The 19,175-nt window shown below is 42.8% G+C and overlaps 1 protein-coding gene across 2 annotated transcripts in view; it reads left to right on the top strand.

Moving 5' to 3' along the window:
- LAMA1 (laminin subunit alpha 1) overlaps positions 1 to 19,175 on the top strand; it is a 176,895-nt gene that overhangs the window by 143,969 nt on the left and 13,751 nt on the right. Inside the window, exons 35-45 of one of the 2 annotated variants that reach the window (XM_033178300.1) lie at positions 186 to 319; positions 2,017 to 2,167; positions 3,233 to 3,357; positions 9,480 to 9,630; positions 10,345 to 10,489; positions 10,971 to 11,112; positions 13,485 to 13,599; positions 13,785 to 13,958; positions 16,047 to 16,198; positions 16,861 to 17,046; positions 18,440 to 18,599. In XM_033178300.1, coding sequence (XP_033034191.1) covers positions 186 to 319; positions 2,017 to 2,167; positions 3,233 to 3,357; positions 9,480 to 9,630; positions 10,345 to 10,489; positions 10,971 to 11,112; positions 13,485 to 13,599; positions 13,785 to 13,958; positions 16,047 to 16,198; positions 16,861 to 17,046; positions 18,440 to 18,599 — 1,635 coding nt within the window. The remainder of the gene's footprint in view (positions 1 to 185; positions 320 to 2,016; positions 2,168 to 3,232; positions 3,358 to 9,479; positions 9,631 to 10,344; positions 10,490 to 10,970; positions 11,113 to 13,484; positions 13,600 to 13,784; positions 13,959 to 16,046; positions 16,199 to 16,860; positions 17,047 to 18,439; positions 18,600 to 19,175) is intronic. The other variant, XM_033178301.1, reaches the window with a different exon arrangement.

The following is a 19,175-nucleotide window of genomic DNA, read 5'->3' as shown; positions in this document are numbered from 1 at the left end:
CTGTGAGTCATGCCCCAGCTCCAGGGAGGGGACCATTTCAAACAAAAGAAAATAGATTTGGGGGTTTTGTTTTTTATTTGTTTATGTTTAAGAATAGAGAAAACACCGTAAGAATTGACTGTAAAGTGTTGTGGTGGTTGGCAAACAGTGTGTAAACTGATCCCCGTTCATGCCCTGCCCCCCAGTCTGATTTCCTTGCAGTGGAGATGCGGCGAGGGAAAGTGGCCTTCCTGTGGGACCTGGGCTCCGGGTCCACACGCTTGGAGTTTCCAGACTTTCCCATTGATGACAACAGATGGCACAGTATCCATGCAGCCAGGTAGTAGAGAATGTTCTCTCAGAGCACCTCTCTTTTTAAAAGTGTGTCTCATAAGTAATTACACGCTTGTAACATCATATAATAGGCTTTGAAACTTCTGGAAAGTCAGATTATAACCAAACAATACTTGGTTTAGGTTAGCTGTAGAAGTAAGCATATGTGGCCAGTGGCTCACACCTGTAATCCCAGCACTTTGGGAGGCCGAGACGGGTGGATCACCTGAGGTCAGGAGTTTGAGACCAGCCTGGCCAGCACGGTGAAACCCCATCTCTACTAAAAATACAAAAATTAGCTGGGCATGGTGGTGTGCGCCTGTAATCCCAGCCACTCAAGAGGCTGAGGCAGGAGAATTGCTTGAACCCAGGAGGCGGAGGTTGCAGTGAGTGGAGGTCGCACCACTACACTCCAGCCTGGGCGACAGAGCTAGACTCTGTCTCAAAAAACAAAGAAAAAGAAGAAATAAGCATTTGTTACAAATGACAGAACTTCTTTTTTAAGGCTGAATAGTAGTATTCCATTGTGTATATTTGTATAAAACCACATTTTCTTTATCCATTGTGGTTGATCATTCCGCATCATATCCGAAAATCATAACATCATTTTGCATCTCAGAGGTATATACAACTATAATTTGACAATATATAATAAAAAAAAATTCAAAAAAAATTTTTTAATTAAGGATTGGATTTTTTTCTTACTGCAGGAGAAACAAACTTACCAAAATCAACAATCAGAAGAAGAAAAAACTGAAAAGCTTAGGTTACCTTTAGAATGTCTAAAATGTCTAAAAGTTTAGGTTACCTTTAGAGACCAGGCATGGTGGCTCACTCCTATAATCCCAGTGCTTCGGGAGGCCGAGGAGGGAGGATTGTTTGAGCAACAAGGAGTTTGAGGTTAGCCTGGACAACATAGTGAGACCCTGTCTCTAAAAAAATTAAAAATGTATCCAGGCACAGTGGAGTGTGCCTGTAGTCCCAGCTACTCAGGAGGCTCAGGCAGGGAATTGCTGGAGCACAGGAGATCGAGGCTGCAGTGAGCAGTGATCGCACCAGTGCGTTCCAGTCTGAGTGACAGAGCAAGGCCCTGCCTCTAAAAATATTTAAAAATACAGAACGTTACTTTTAGACAGTCTACGTGTAAGGCAGCCAACCTGGTAAACTTCCTCAGGAGAGAGGTGTAAGGTGTGGCATGGTAGACATTGCATGTGGCTGGCAGCACATTGCACGTAGACAAGGACAGAAAATAATGATGCAGGTGGTGGGGGGTGCATTTTCTTAAAATTCAGGCACAAAGCAAAATTCTTCCTTTTAAAATCCTTCTCCAGAGGTAATCACTTTTGAGCAGCTTTTCACTTTTCTATACTAGTTTTCACTTTTCTATACTAGTATGTTTTGTTGGGATTTTTATTTTATTTACAAAATGGGATAGTATTTACGGAGTAGACTTGTCTTTGGATACAGTTTAGCTCATCTCAGATGTTTTAAGCAGGAACGCAACATGATGAAATTTCTGTTTCAGAAGAGCTACTCTTGAAGATTTGGGGCAGTAGGCAAGACTGGAAGCCAGGAGGCCAGCAGGGGGTGCTGTTGCAGGACTCTTGGGGAGAAGCAGATGGTGGGTGTGAAGGAAACATGGGGTTGTATGTGCGTCAACTGGAAATTCTGAAAGTTCCTTTTGCAATTCTTTGTGACCCTTAGATTTGGAAACATTGGTTCACTGAGTGTAAAGGAAATGAACTCAAATCAAAAGCTACCAGCAAAAACAAGTAAATCCCCTGGGACAGCTAATGTTCTGGATGTAAACAATTCAACACTCATGTTTGTTGGAGGTCTTGGAGGACAAATCAAGGTAACATTCTGAAAGTTCTTCTGAACAGGACTGATTGATTTTACCTATGTCTAAAAGTCATGGGCTGGGCGTGGTGGCTCACGCCTGTAATCCCAGCACTTTGGGAGGCTGAGGTGGGCGGATCACCTGAGGTCCAGAGTTCAAGACCAGCCTGACCAACATGGAGAAACTCTGTCTCTACTAAAAATATAAAATTAGCCGGGCGTGGTGGTGCGTGCCTGTAATCCCAGCTACTCAGGAGGCTGAGGCAGGAGAATCACTTGAACCTCAGGAGGTAGAGGTTGCAGTGAGCTGAGATCGTGCCCTTGCACTCCAGCCTGGGCAACAGGAGTGAAACTCCGTCTCAAAAAAAAAAAGGCGTATATTTAGATGGTTGAATATATGCTAGGCAGATGAAGATGTTTCTGCTGCTTTTGTTTTGCTGCCTGACAGTTCCTCTGCAGAATCAGGCTGGTTTTGCACAGTAAAGGGTGATGCTTACTCAGTAGCATAAATGGGGAAAAAGCCAACGGTTCATCTTGCTGTTTGGGTTTCTTTCCCAGTGATGAACAGGAAATTCAATGCTCCATGTTAATTTCTGTAAAGTTTCTTTATCTCTAGTCTAGCTCTAGTTAGTGGTTGATTAATACTAATTAGTGTTTAGCAAAAAAGCCCTCCATCTTTATTTTATTATATCAGTTCTCCTCTCTCCAAATATAATTGCATTTTTTGGACCTGGGTCAATGCTCAGAAGTGGGAGTTCAGGTCTCAGGTCCAGCTGGGCCCTCACTACCAATCACATTCTCTGGCTGTCTCTTTTCTCACCCGTGCAACACGGTTTTCTCCATCAACCCTAGTCACTGAGATGATCTTTAAGATCCTTCCCAGTTGTCACTCATTCTAGGATTCCACTTCATAACTGGAAGGAAATCCAGTGATTACAAACTGGCCTTTTTTCTCATATTGTTCTCTCAAAATTTGGATCTGTTAGATTGGAGCTCCCAGGGAGAAGTTTTGTGCACTTGAAGAATGTATTTTGCTTTGTCAGCTATATATTGATTATGTTTGTTTGCTTGTTTGCATTAGAAATCTCCTGCTGTGAAGGTTACTCATTTTAAAGGCTGCTTGGGAGAGGCCTTCCTGAATGGAGAATCCATTGGCCTATGGAACTATATTGAAAGGGAAGGCAAGTGCCATGGGTGCTTCGGAAGGTAAGATGTCCTCATGGTTTAGCACATAGTATGTCATTCTGTTAACATCTGAGAAGTGCTGAAATAATTTATTAATACATGCACGTCGAGGGAGGACAGAATTTGTGATATCGCTGGTAGGTGTTTAGCTGCCAATTACAAAGCCATGCTTTTTCACACGTTTATTGTCAAAAAAAATCATCCTGTGACATTGGTATAATGTAGATTATCCCAATCTACATTATATTATTATATTATATTGTCCGGTGGTGTAATGTAGATTAGTTACTGAGAGAAGCACGGGTATCATTTTTAATCCTTTAAAAAGAAGTGCTCTTTTTCCTATGTCTTGTATGCTTTGATCATGAATCATAAACCCTAAAAGTTTCAGACAATTTCTCAAACAACCTTCTGTCTCAGAGAGCCACAACCAAATCTTTAGAAATCACTGTACATTTTTATTTTGAAAACATCTCCAAGGATAAGAATTTTTTCATGTGTGGTCAATTTTTACAGATAAGTACTTCCCAATTCCGGACCAAGTTCTATAATTCCAGAAATAAACTGCATTAGGAAATAGAGAAAAACGAGTATCTTTCTGCATATATTGATATAAAGGCATTCAAGGACTTAACCTTACCAAGTGCAACATCTTCACCCCCCACCCATTATTTTATAACAAAATGACTGCAACCCCTTAAGTATATAAAACCTGTTTTCCATCACTTTAGTAATTAAGACAATAAATTGCCTTTTTCCATTAGAGAAAAGTAACATCTGATATAATTTCTCTTGTCTAATGGGCTGCTCTGTCCAGATGGATATCTGCAGTTAACAGTGAGCAGTGACAAGATCAGTTAAAGCAACTTACAGCACATTTAGAAACTCATGGGTGAATTTTTCATTTTGTCATTGTCAGGTCTATAGTTTAAGCCTTCTCTTTTCCCCTTAAAAAGTTAGGACCAGGCGGGCATGGTGGCTCATGCCTGTGATCCCAGCACTTTAGGAGGCTGAGGCGGGTGGATCACCTGAGGTCAGGAGTTCGATACCAGCCTGATCAATATGGTGAAACTCTGTCTCTACTAAAAATACAAAAATTAGCTGGGCATGGTGGCACCTGCATGTAGTTCCAGCTACTTGGAAGGCTGAGACAGGAGAATTGCTTGAACCCAGGAGGCAGAGGTTGCAGTGAGCCGAGATCATGCCACTGCACTCCAGCATGGGTGATAGAGCAAGACTCCATCTCAAAAAAGAAAAAGAAAAAAGAAAAAAGTTGGGACCAGAGACTTGGAGGCTTGGTGATTGTAGCCTTAGGATTGAAAAAGAATATAGGCTTTGGAGTCTTGGGTTTCTCAGGCTTCTGGCCCAGGTCTCCCACCACATTTTTTTTCCCTGACTTTGGATAATAAGTCTCTTCACCTCACTGAGGTTTGGTTTCTTTCTCCAGAAAAGAAAAACGATTATCGTACTTGTCTTACCCACCTCTATAAATCATAGTGATGAACACAACATGATGTGTGTGAAAATGCTTTATAAACTGGAAACATTTCACCAGTCTTCACCACTGCTCTCCTACAGTGATGTGACTTTGCTTTGTAGGTAAATGTCACAGGATGGTTTTGTTTTTGTTTTTGTTTTTTTTGACAATAATCACGTGAAAAAGCATGGCTTTGTAATTGGCAACTATGATAAAAAATGCCGTTGCCTCATGAGGTAATGACACGCCCTGCTCTAGAACTTCAGTGGAATGAGCACCTGAATTCAGGCTCTCTGATCCGTCACTTTTTTCTTATGCTGTGTTTCCAGCAAGGAACTCTTCCAGCAATTTAGTAATTCTAACATGATAAACACCCCGACCCCTAGACTCTGTCCCCTCCACTGACCCCAGGTCATTAACCTCACTGTTAGAAAGAGAAATGGTTAACAGAAATTAAACATTTCTAGTATAAAAAAGTCTCCCTGCTTTACCTGTGACAATATCCTCTGTTTTCATCAGTCATTTCCAGAGGTACTTTGAAACCATTGACGATCAAGCTACAGCACCGAATGAATGGAATGATTTCCAGCTCTTCTTTTCTTGTTGGGTTGAGGAAGTCAGCTGTTTAGATGGTCACATGTTTTGTCCCCCTTGAAATACCTGGCCTGCCACCGGATTTCCACCCACCCTGGACCTTTGACTGGGTCAAAGATGCTCCCCTCCTGCCAACTTGAGACTGGCTGTTTGACGGAGGGCTGGCCACCCAGCTGAGTAGTAGAACCACATTGACTCATCAGCTCAGCCAAACTAGGGTCTGATTAAATATGTTTTTCTGGGGACTGAACAAATCCGCTGGCTATTCTTATATTATATTGGCCAAAATTTCCAAAGATAGGTGTTTGTAAAGAATACTAGTTTGGTGTAGGGTATTAATAGGTGTTGTGTACTGATCATAAATGTTTGGGAAACACTGAGTTAAAAAAAATAAGCATGTTTCTTGGTTGTGAGGCTATCAGAGCCTTTAGTTAACATTAATATGCTAACATGTGTGGTAACCTTGTCCTGGGGAGAGGCCAGAGTTGCAGCGTTTCCCAAACTCACTTGAGCTTGAACCCTTTTTGAAAAGGTACCTCCGGGTGAGGCTCACGCTTGTAATCCCAGCACTTTGGGAGGCCAAGGCGGGTGGATTGAAAACGATTAGCCAGGCGTGGTGGCATGCGCCTGTCGTCCCCACCATTCTGGAGGCTGAGGTGGGAGGAGCGGTTGAGCCCCTGCACTTCTGCCTTGGTGACAGAGTGAGATCCTGTCTCAAAAAAAAAAGGGCATCTGGAGTTTCTTCTGCTTCATAAAACATATTTTGTGAACTGCTGGTGCAGGCACAGATTGGTGCTTTATGTCTGTTCGTAAATTGACTGAACTGTCTTCAGTTTAGGTAACATCCACCACTGCGCCCCTTCTCCGGTTAGACAAAAGCTTTAGTTCAAAGAGCTAATACCCTAATTCTAGTAACAATCCATTTTAGCAGACTTAGATTATAATTCTTTGTCCCTTTCGGTTTGTGTATAATTTGCCATTATTAAATCACTAGTGTAGCCCATCGATGTCCTCTACATTTTTAAAAAATTTTTGACCGTTTACTCTTAAATGTGATTTATATTACCAAGTAAATGAATTAAAACCTTTTTATTCCTCTTTGAATATATTATTATACTTGTACATGGTGTCACTCTGTAATTATGAGCAATCTCTTATGTTCTCAAAGGATACTACAAAATTAACCACTGATTCTAACAGTCCTCCTCAAAATCAATATGGAAAGGCCCTTTATGTAATTAACAGGCATAATCCTTGTGTTATTTACGAGTGGACGTTGTGACAGAGTGCTGGCTACGCGGCTGGCCTTTGTCACGAGTCAGTTACCTGTGCTCCAGGCCGTCTGCTAGGTACCAGCCGTGTCCACATACATCACATGTTTGTGTCCTCAGACATCTCATGGCCTAGGGGAAAATGCCTGTATAGAAAGTGGAAAATGCGTGGGCTGTGGCAAGGGGCCAGAGCTAGAGAAGCAGCATCCCAAGCCCGAGCCAGGGTTATCTCACGCCCTCACGGGGTGGCAGCAGGGCACGCTAGTAGGTCAGCTCAGGATTATCCAGACCTCATGAGGGAGCCCTCGGAGGATCGGGGAGGTCTGGTGATTCTTCCAGACTCACAGGGCTGAGCACTGGGGAGGACGGACGCCCTCCTGATTGCAGGCTCCCACTTGAACCTGCGGGCAATGGGGGCATTTCCAAGGCTGGAACAGAGTTGTCCATGAAGTGCTGTGATGAACCGAGCTTTCATTTGTCCTGGGCCCTTACCAAGGCGGGGACCCCTTTGGGGAACAGGCACCTGGACCGACTGTTGAGGCACGTGCGCCTCTGGTCATAGTGGGGAAGCCGGCAGGGGCTCTGGGAGAAGTTCAGGGAAGTGACTGACATGGGGACAAGCCTTCGGTCGTGTTCAGTCATCGTTTCACTTGAGGCCCCCCTCTTCGTGGCCACTTCACTCCAGCAGGCCCTGTTGAGGGAGAGAACCCAGGAGCAGAGCCCCCACCTTCTTGAGAGAGGAGGGCTCACGGGCTCTGGGGAGGGACAAAGCCCCCATGTTCTTGAGAGAGGAGGGCTCACGGGCTCTGGGGAGGGACAAAGCCCCCATGTTCTTGAGAGAGGAGGGCTCACGGGCTCTGGGGAGGGAAGGGCCATGCACTGAGGACCAAGACAGATTTCTGGAGTTTTGTTTGAAACCTGGCTTTGTGATTTCTTGGGGTGTGTCCTTGAACAAGGTACTTGAATCTTTGAGGCTCAGCTTTTCATAGGTGGAAATGGAGACCAGCCCATCGAGGACCTCCAAACACAGCAGGATAATGACAGAGCACATCTGCTGTGTGCCAGGCACTGTTCTAAGAACTGCCTGGGGCAGCCCTCCCAGAGAGGTTTTATGGTTATCCCTGTTTTATAGATGAAGGAAAGGGCACACAGAGAGGTTAGGTGAGTTTTCCAAGTTCACACAGCTAGTATGTTGGGGACCTGGGATTTGAACCCTGGTAGTCTAGCTCTAGAGTCTCTGTCCTCAGGCACATGCACTGTGGTTGGCCAAGAAGTAGAACAATGGAACATATGGCTAGGAAGCCAAAGGCTTAAGAATTAAAGAATTAAACCATAGTTGAAGAATTTATGCAGAGTGCATTTCTTTTAAGTTAGAATTCCTCAAAGAGACCGCATGATGGAAATGTTTGAAAAAGCAAGAGTGTGGGTAGTTATACATTTGAAACCTCAGGTGTCACAAAGCACTATTTTTTTGTTTTATTTTGTGTTGTTTTATCATCCAAGGACATGATTTTACTGTTTGGTTAGACTGCCTTGCTTAGAAATGTGGCACTAACCCAGCTACTCCGGAGGCTGAGGCAGGAGAATGGCGTAAACCCGGGAGGCGGAGCTTGCAGTGAGCTGAGATCCGGCCGCTGCACTCCAGCCTGGGCGACAGAGCGAGACTCCGTCTCAAAAAAAAAAAAAAAAAGAAATGTGGCACTAAGTTTGGTTGTTACACCTCTAACTGTGAGAAGTTCAAATTCTTACCCCAAAACCACCCTCATCCGAATTCCACTCTCAAGCCTTATGATATTGCAGGAAATTATTTTTGGAACATGATTCTGATCTGTTCCGGATGAATGGCTTTGTAATAGAATAGCGAGTCAAGTCAGCCTTTTGCTGTCTTGGGGGAGAAGACCGCTGAAAATGCCCTGGGCCATATTATATCCCTGTTGTAACCCATGTACTCATTTCTAAGTACGATATGGGTCTTTAAGTTCATCCTGCAGATTTTTGAGGATGTCAGTGATTTTTTTTTTTTTTTTTATTGAGACGGAGTCTTTGCTCTGTCACCCAGGCTGGAGTGCAGTGGCGCGATCTCGGCTCACTGCAAGCTCCGCCTCCCGGGTTTACGCCATTCTCCTGCCTCAGCCTCCCGAGTAGCTGGGACTACAGACGTCCGCCACGTCGCCTGGCTAGTTTTTTGTATATTTAGTAGAGACGGGGTTTCACCGTGTTGGCCAGGATGGTCTCGATCTCCTGACCTCGTGATCCGCCTGTCTCGGCCTCCCAAAGTGCTGGGATTACAGGCGTGAGCCACCGCGCCCGGCCTGGATGTCAGTGATTGCTTGGTGAAGTGATGCTTCTGGTATATGGGCACAAACTTGCTTTCCATCGTAACTCTAGTTTCCCTGAGGTATCAGTTAAAACCTCATCAGCAGAGTGAAAATGTCAATATAAAAATTATTCCGAAGACACCAGAGTTAAGAGAGGACAGTTACATTAAAGGAGATTAGAACTAATAAATCCAGTTGGTAAACTGAAATGTTTATAGCAGTTATCCTCCTATAAAGAAATATCTTTTACCACAATGAATACTGCCTACATTAACTTTATTTTCCTTATAAAGCAGTTGGGCATTTGTCTTGCATCATCACATGGCAAAAGCATATTTTTAAATATTATCATTTACACTTGTTACGAAAGTATGGAACTAATAGCTCTACCATGATCTTTGTAAAGGAGAACTCAGTAAGTGTGTTCTTGGTTCTTTCTACCCTCCTAAGAATGGATTCTATTTCATCTCTTCTGCTTTGCAGCTCCCAGAATGAAGACCCTTCCTTCCATTTTGACGGGAGTGGGTACTCTGTCGTGGAGAAGTCACTTCCGGCTACTGTGACCCAGATAATCATGCTTTTTAATACCTTTTCACCTAATGGACTTCTTCTCTACCTGGGTTCATACGGCATAGTAAGAGTCTTTATGGGGCCCTAGGCCCTACTGTATACACACATTTAGATTGCTATGTGGTTGTTTATGTTTAATGAGGATTTACTAATTAAATATGTACATATGTATGCCATAAAATTTTTATGAGCATATACTAGTATTAATATATGTATGTGCTAAACAATTTCCTCATTTAAAGTTATTTATTATCATTGTAGAACCTTTAGAAAAATATAGAAGAACAGCAAGTAGAAACTAGTCTTCTAGTCTTTATAGATGTCAATTAAACATTTGTTATTAAATTTTGAGCTTAAATCATATGTCTTGTTCTGGGTTCACTGTGACCACAGTGACATTGTTTGAATTCCATCCATGGGAATATCATGTTCTTGTTTGCATCTCATGTGCTGGTGATTTCTGTCTTTCAATCTTTTGGTTTTATTTTTTAGAACTCGCCCCTTGTCAGTCTGAATGAAAAAGATACAAGGAGATTCCATTTCTCTTACTGAATTGTAGATTTTGGTAACAACAGATGGTGTTTCGTTTATATTAGTGTAGTGTTCTAGAAAGCCTTCGTGGGCATTTTTGGTTTCATAGCCGATGGACCTCTGGCTGTGGGGCCAGATCCAGTTTTCTCAGTTTGACTTTAGAAGGTTTCGGCCATCCCTGACTGGAAGGGAAAGGGAAACTTGGGATAAAGCTATAACCTGGGGAACTGTGTTCTCTTCTTTACAGAGAGACTTTTTATCCATCGAGCTGTTCCATGGCAGAGTGAAGGTTACAACTGACCTGGGTTCAGGACCACTTACCCTTTTGACAGACAGACGTTATAACAATGGAACCTGGTACAAAATTGCCTTCCAGCGAAACCGGAAGCAAGGTAGAGACAGATGGACTCACCAGATGTCGGTCACCCTCGTAAGAATAGAAATCTTGTCAAAATCAGCAATCTTTATTCCACAGTAGTCTCCTGGGTATTGGATGATAGTCTACTTGAAAGCCAGTGTTGTCTTTGGAATACTAAGCAACAGGATTCACATTTTGCTGGAGGAGTGTTATACTTGTATTTGCCTGTGATTTCCAAGTGTGTTATTTAACATTAAATGCTAAATTGGAATCAAGAATCAAATCCATTCTATTTTCTTCCACACACATACTGCTCTCATTTAGCAATGGGTATTGACTTTGGTAGAGAGGATTTTCACTTGTCCTTCAATAACCAAGAACGTTAGCTGATCAAATTCATAGAATCTAGAAGAATATGCCTTTGTAAATGAACTTTGTTGCCAGAAGTTTGCATTTTACCTTAACATGGAAAGGGATTTCCCTTTTCTTATCTCTTGTCTGTGCTCTCCTTTTAGGAGTCCTAGCAGTTAACGATGCCTTTAACACCAGTAATAAAGAAACCAAGCAGGGCGAGACTCCGGGAGCATCTTCCGACCTCAACCGTCTAGACAAGGATCCCATTCATGTGGGTGGATTGCCAAGGTCAAGAGTTGTAAGGTATGATATTAAACTGCAGAATTTTCACGTCCCTGATTTCCAACCGTATTAGCTTGCTAGGGCTGCGAATGGATTGTGTCACAAACCAGGTGGCTTAAACAGCAGAAATTTATTATTTCCCGGTTCTAGAGACTACAAGTCCAAAAACAAGGTGTTGGCAGGGCTTGCTTCCTTTTGAGGGCCGTGAGAGGGAATCTGTCCCATGCTCCTAGCTTCCGGTCGCTTCAGGGATTCCTTGGCCTGTGTCCTGTGTCCACATTCCCCCTTTTTATAAGGACAACAGTCACATTGGATAAGGACTTCCCCTAATGACCTCATCCTAACTCGATGACCTCTGCAAAGACCCTTTTTCCAAATGATGGTCACAATCACACATAAGGAGGATTAAGACTGCCATATCTTTTGGAACACGGTTGAACCTGTAATCTGCTTTTATTTATTCAAAGTACTCTATGCCGTGTGACTTGAGAAGTAAAGCAGACCTTCTGCAGAAAAATCAGTGATTTTATATGTATTGCCTTTAGAACATCTAAATCCTGTTACCATGCAATATTTGGAGACCCCACTTGCTGTCATACTTGCTTTATGACTTTAATGATTTACAGAAACTTTGTGTGGCTGGTTCATTGTCCTCAGTTTTGTAATTTTGGTTTGTAATTAAACTCTAAGGTTCTTTCACACCATTAAAAAAAGACACTTATGAAAGTCCAATAGTTAAGGTAAGACGGCTTGCCGGGAGTGGGGTCATTAAATGTCCAAACTGGGCCATTCAGCGTAGTGGTTAGCAAATGTCCACTGGTAGCAGTGCTACAATGTCTTTAGGTCAGGTTCTTGTGTAGAATCCTCTTATATGGCACAGAACTGCAGCCATTCAGTTGCTATGATGAGCAGCCTTTTGTAGAGAGAGCCACTTCTCCACTGTGCCTCTTCTCTTTGCCAGGAATCTTGGAAAGTCCCAAAGAACATAGTTTGGAACCACAGCCACCTCCTGATCTTAGAATTGAATCCATTTAAACCTCAGTGGAGTTTGTCACTTGCTAAGTCTTACCTCCCTGCCAAGACAGAGCCAGGACTGGAAGCTGTCTCCAGATCCCATCCCAGATTCATGCCCTGTCATGCTGGGACCAGGACTGGGGTGTTCCTGTAGCCTCAGCTATGTCCTAGTACATCTGGACTTTGCCCAGATGGCCCAGTGTAGACAATGCAGGAAAGGATAGAAGCCCATATCACAGATGTTCTCAGTAGAAGGGACTTAGGTGTCATCAAAGCCAGCCTCCTTATTTACCTGAAAAGAACTTGAGATCCAGAAAGGTTGAAATTTGTCCAAAATCATGTAGTTGCTTAACAGTCCATAGCTCACTGTTCAACATGAGAAAGAAAAATGACTGTAACAGGAAACCATGTTATTGCAAAGCTATCCTGTGAAGAGCTATTACAGAAGAGTGCAGCTGGGAGATGTTCAGTGGTCTCCATAATTTGGAAATGAGAGCTGGACTACATTATAGCCTGACCTTAGCCGGGAGTGTGGAGACTTCTGGTAAGAAAAACATGATATTGACTTGAACATTGAGAAATAGAGTTTCGGATAGTCCCAGACTTTACCACTTGCAGTTACTTCCTTTAGGACAAAGTTCATGGATATGCAACGTAAACAACAGCCAATGACTTCCTTTTTTAGCAGTCAGATCCTGGGAAATGCATTACCTGCACCGGTCCCCATGGGAAGCAAACTTGCTGCTCTACATGGAGACTGGATTATAATTGGTGTGCTGCAATGCACTGTGCACTGTCTTTCTTATAATTGGCCTGTGTTTTCTGTAGGTAGCCATCCAAGTAGCCAAACTCACTAAGTTTGATCCCTTTCTCTAGTCCTGAGGAGAGTAGGAGAGTACTTGTTTGATCTGAAGTTCTCACTATCAATATTGTTCTTAGAGGGAGGCCAAGAGATTTCTGCAGAGTAGCACATGGAAACAGGTTTTCCAGAAGTATAGGGTTTTTTTTTTCCTTTTTCTTTTTTTGGGGGGCAGGACCTTGCTCTGTCACCCAGGCTGGAGTGCAGTGGAACAATCATGGCTCCTTGCAGCCTCCAACTCCTGGGCTCAAGCAATCCTCCTGCCTCGGTCTCTGGGACTACAAGTGCATGCTACCATGACTGGCTAATTTTTTATTTTTTGTAGAGACAGGGTCTCACTATGTTGCCCAGACTTGTCTCAGACTCATGGGCTCAGGTGATCCTCCCACCTCAGCCTCCCAAAGTGCTGGGATTACAGGCATGAGTCACTGCGCCTTGCCCAGTGGCTTTGTAGTCCTTCGTTCAAAAATGGAATTTAAAAATCCAAATTTTGTGGTTGTTCTCATGCCCTTCCCTACAGGAGGGGTGTCACCACCAAAAGCTTTGTGGGGTGCATCAAGAACCTGGAAATATCCAGATCAACCTTTGACTTACTCAGAAATTCCTACGGAGTGAGAAAAGGCTGCTTACTGGAGGTAGGAAACATTGTTATTAATATTCACATGAGTTTCCTTAAGTGTTCCTTGATTTATCAACATCCTAACGCAACAAACCAGTGGGGATAGGAAAGAGATGATGGGGAGACCAGTCGTGTCCTCCCCACGGCAGGTTTGGCCGCAGCTGGGAACTCACCGAGCTGTTTCATCTCCTCTGTGACCAGCCCATCCGGAGTGTTAGCTTCTTGAAAGGCGGCTACATTGAATTGCCACCCAAGTCTTTGTCACCAGAATCGGAATGGCTGGTAACATTTGCCACCAAGAACAGCAGTGGCATCATCCTGGCTGCCCTCGGTGGGGATGCAGAGAAGCAGGGTGATCGTGGGGAGTCACACGTGGTGAGTAGGTGCTCCTGAGCCCCAATCTCAGGAAACGACTTCGGGAAACAGTGAATGGAAAATGACGGACTCATAAACATTTATTGTCGCTGTGTTCCTGGTTGTTTATGGATGTGCATTTTCAAAAAGTAAAAGTTATTATTGGTGAATGTCGTCCCCTTATGAATCAATGATTTCTTATATTACGTAATCCATCTTCCTTGTCTAGTGACTGAGGAAAAAGTTATTTGCTGTCTACCTCTAATTTTCTAAAAACTCATTCAGAAAGCATATACTGAGTTTTCTTCCCCATGTTGTGGTCATTTCTCTTCATTCCAAGGCTAAAACAGCAGTCCTTAAATCCTGTTGACGTCTTCAGTCTACTGCTGGATGAAGCAAGATTTTCTTTATCTATTATAGGATTGGAAGGAGCAGCAAGAGAAATGTGGCCTGTAATAAGCACAGTAAACTAACAGGGGGACAGAAGAGAAATGACAACCATTTTTCTTATTTATATTCCATTTCAAGAGCATGGGTGATATTTCCCCCATCCTCTGCTCAAATTTGTGTCTATCACATGATTTGAAGAGACTTTACGGAATGTTAGCACACTGTCTTAATCAAGTTGAGTTCATGCAGCTAAAATCTATAGAATGCCATCTTGTACTCTGCAAGGTACTTTACAGACATTGCTGTGTAATTATCACAACCTTGCTGCAAGGGGAATGCTGCTACATTTTGCTGAGGAAGAAATGTGTTCAGAGAGCCTGGCAAACCTGCTCAAGGTCACACCGCTGGTATGAGTCAGAGTCAGGACTGGAACACCAGTTTGCAGAACCCAAACATGTCATGATATACTTGGGGAAGGGCTAACAGTGACTAAGACTGGTTGATGAGATCCATTGATCTCTCTCTCTCTTTTTTTTTAATTGAGCTGAAATTTATATAACCTCAAATCAACCATTTCAAAGTGAACAATTCAGCAGCATTTAGTGCGTGCACAATGTTACGAGGCCACCTTTCTATCTGATTGCAAACATTTTCATCACTCAAAATAAAAGCCTGTGCCATTAATTAGTCACTCCCCATTCTCCTCTCTCCCCACCCCTGGCAACCACCAATTTGCTTTCCGTCTCTATAGATGGATTTACCCATTCTGAATATTTCGTACAAATGGAATCATATTGGGTCTTGCATCTTTCACTTAGCATTTCTTTGAAGTTCATCCCCATTGCAGCATGGATCAGTGCTTCATTCCTTTTTACAGCTGAGTGACATTCCACTGTATGTACATACCACAGTTTGTTCATCAGTTACTTCATGGATAAACTTTGGGGCATTTCTCCCTTTTAGCTGTTATGAATAAATGCTGCTATGAACATAGGTGGATAAGCATTTGTTTGAGTCCCTGTCTTCAGTTCTTCTGTGTATGTATTTGGGAGTGGAATCACTGGTTATATGGTAATTCTATGTTTAACTTTTTGAGGAACTGCCAAACTTTTTCTCCATTAGTCTTAATAAGGTTACTTTCAAATCAAAGTGTGCTTACTAAGTCAGCAAAAAGGAATGATATTAGCCATTGCTAGCAAGAGTGTTGTGAGACGCTCACATTCCAATCCTTCTGGTGTATAAACTACCTTTTATCAATGTCTAAAAAAAATTAAAAGCTTTAAATATTTTCACATCCTTCAAATGTTTAATTCTACTTTTCATAATGTTAGAAACAACATCACAGGCAAAACAATTAAATATTCATATGTGTGGTAATAAAAAGTTGGAAACTGCTTTAAGTTTCATGGATAAAAAGACAAATTACAATATACCTACTTGTTGGTATCTAATGTAGCAATAAACAATAAGTATGAGGCAATGCAGAAATGGAAATCTTTGACATCTTCAGTGATAATAGCATAATGTGGAATATAAATTATATGAACAGAGATTAGAAAGTAACATACAAAATTTAACATTGTGACAGCTGATGAGATTCTTAAGGAATTGCTCTACTCACTTGATGTTAATCTTCTCACATTATCTTCATAAGACGAAAGTTTTCTAAATCATATAGTAATGTGTTTTGTCGGGAAATTCTCTATGCCACCTCCCCAGCCCTTCTTTTCCGTCATGCTGATTGGAGGCAACATTGAGGTACATGTCAATCCTGGGGATGGCACAGGCCTGAGGAAAGCTCTCCTGCACGCTCCCACGGGTACATGCAGCGACGGACAAGCACATTCCATCTCCTTGGTCAGGAATCGGAGGTAGTTGTACGCGGCAAGGCAGTGTGTAATAAGGGTGTGGTGAGCTTAGAGGGAATGTGGAAGGAACCTTGTGGTGGTGCCCTGGGTGGCTAGATGACTGGGGTCATCGGCATCCAGATAATTCTAGAACCTTGCTAGGATTGCTTCCTGGGAACCAGTTTCATCTGCTTTGTAATAAGATACTTGTAGAATTTTTATAATTAAACAACTTTAACTCTGCTGTTTACTGGGGCCCAGCATAAATTGTCTTTACACTGGATTGATTCTGTGGCAAATAGTACTACACTATTAGTAAATAGTATTATATCAATAGTAAATAGCATTATATCAACATTCCTGTATATTTCCCTCCAAAACTGTAGACTGAAAGCTTTAAAAGCACACTGGGCATTTTCATCATAGGTAAAGAGGTTAAAAAAAAAAAAAGAAAAAGAAAACCTCTCCCAAAAGCAGTCTCATTCAATGGATATTTAATAACATTCCATTCATTTCTGAAAAATGTTCAATTTGAGTTTTAATTTTCAAGATTCACCTTTTTATTCACAGACAGCATCTTGTTAAAATATACCTTTAGGGAACGTTTATTTTCAGTGAGAACTTGTGGGAATTATTATTTCATTATGTTTAAAGCTTTTCATTTATTTTCTCTGTTGGACTTTTAGAATTATCACTGTCCAGTTGGATGAGAACAATCCTGTGGAAATGAAGTTGGGCCCATTAGTAGAAAGCAGGACGATAAATATGTCCAATCTGTACGTCGGGGGAGTTCCAGAGGGAGAGGGGACATCACTGCTCACAATGAGAAGATCGTTCCATGGCTGTATCAAAGACCTGATCTTTAATTTGGGGTAAGTGTACCTGCTCTCTGCATGTTCTTGCACTTTCTGATCTTTCATGGTGAGTGCTAACATTAATCTGAAATCTAATTTTACTGTTTAAGATAGAAAATTTTGCAAGTTCCTGAATAATGAGTGAACCCCATTATTCTATCATGAAAGGCCCCCCAAATGGATTTTAGTGAATTAGAATGTTAGATAGATCTGGTCATCATACTTTAAAAACCATCGCTGAGCATTAGCTCTCTGTGACTGTCCATAAAGAGCTGGGATTTAAATATGTTTTTGACATGCATTTGGAGGAACGTAGGGATTTTGTGATGTAAGTCTCTTGCTGTCTTGAGAGCGTTGCTTTGAAGGAGCTGTTGACTACGGGACTACTAGCAGCTTCAGGTTGTTAATGGCTTCTCCTAAAACAATCACTGTATAATTAAGAACTGGAAGCCTCCATTCCCTGTGTGGAGTCATGATGAGGAAAAGAACTGACATGTGCCCATGAGCAGTTCATTCCTCCTTGCTCCCCTCTGCCTCTGGACAGGGTGCTGATGGGAGACAAGCTGTGCTCTGGGACCAGCATCTGCCCAGGAGAATTGAATCTCCCTCCTGGCTGGGTCACTGATGTGCCTAGTGACCTTGAACAAGGACTTGGATCTTTCATGGTCACAGTGTCTTCTTCTCTGTGAAATTACCTCTTAGGACTCCCTGGAATTTTCAAGAGTAAAACCTAGTGTTGGGTTTCAATACAATCATAATGTCAGAGCTCTGGTTTAGATTTTTGTACAGGTTTATGTTTATTCTGCTAGTTGTCTGTTCACTCATTCATTCATGAGGTATCTTCATGCTCCTGAAAGTCATGGGGTTGTGAACTCAGTAGAGCAGAAACGTTTCTGTGAAGTTCCCAGCTGTGCCTGGGAAAGGGCCAGGGGGACCTGTGTGGACACAGGACACAGCACAGGAGCTGCAGAGTGATGGTGCATGTGACAAGCGTAACCCATGACCTCCTGGCGAGGGGAAGCATGTAAACGAGAAGTCAGTGTTTCATGGAGGTCACCGTGCAGCGCTTGAGAACTAGAGACAAAAACGTGTCCCTGCAGCAATCCAGTCAAGGCTGCAGGAGGAGGTGACAGCATCAGAGCCGACCTGGGGGATGCTCAGGAATGGCCAGGGTCTAACATGGGGATACACTAGGCTGGGTGCCACTGCAAGCAGAAGCATCAGACAAGACATATCTAAGACAGCATGTCTGGACCCTGAGTCACAGTGAAGGATTGGCACTTTGGTTACTCTAAGAGAAACATATACATGGTTTTTAATTGATTTTCATTGTACAGTTATCAGATGACTTGAGTTCATGGACTGGTTTGTGATAGCCTAATTTTGAAAACACTCTCTTGTTTCTACCTAGACTTTTGGATTTCAACAGTGCAGTTGGCCATGAGCAAGTTGACTTGGACACCTGCTGGCTGTCAGAAAGGCCTAAGCCAGCTCCCGATGCAGAGGACAGCGAGCTCTTGCCAGAGCCCCGGGCTTTTCCAGTAGGAGCGGCTTCCTTTACTATCAGTCAGGTCCAGTCAGCAAAGGAGGACCCAGGACAGAGGGAGTTAAAATGGGGCCTTGCTGTAAAGGTGCTCTGAAACCTGGAGCTGGGGCTGGAGCTGGAGCTGTGCTAAAAATCAGAGCGGGGACAGGGTGGGAAAGCGTGCCCCACGCAACTCGGATGTCACAGCCTAATTCATGGATTGTTGGCCCCAACACCCAGGCCGCGCATCAGGCTGACGTAGAATATGCTTCTGGCAGAGCTTCTATCAGGACTCATGATCAATTTACATTTAGCCGGGAAAGCATGAAAATAAGTACTTCATGTAAAGCCATCGTGCACATATTTGTTGCTTTAAAAAAAAAAAAAGATTCCATTCATTTAGGAAAAGCCAGTTCTGACCAAATAGTTTGAATGGCAGCCATTGTTATTTTTCATTTTCTCCCCCTTCTGCTTTCTCTGTTGCCCTGGTGTAAAGTGTGCGCTCTAATAATTTAGAAGATGGCAGAAGCATTCGAGAGCAGGACCTTCTGAGCAGGGCCAGGCTTTGCATTCAGGGCAGTTTTCTTGGCAGCATCTGCCTAGGCTGAGTCAGAAAACAGCA

Source organism: Trachypithecus francoisi, unplaced genomic scaffold (genome assembly GCF_009764315.1).
Source record: "Trachypithecus francoisi isolate TF-2019V2 unplaced genomic scaffold, Tfra_2.0 Lachesis_group19, whole genome shotgun sequence".
Taxonomy (NCBI): domain Eukaryota; kingdom Metazoa; phylum Chordata; class Mammalia; order Primates; family Cercopithecidae; genus Trachypithecus; species Trachypithecus francoisi.
The sequence above is the reverse complement of the archived record's forward strand: the minus strand, read 5'-3'. Positions and strand labels throughout refer to the sequence as shown.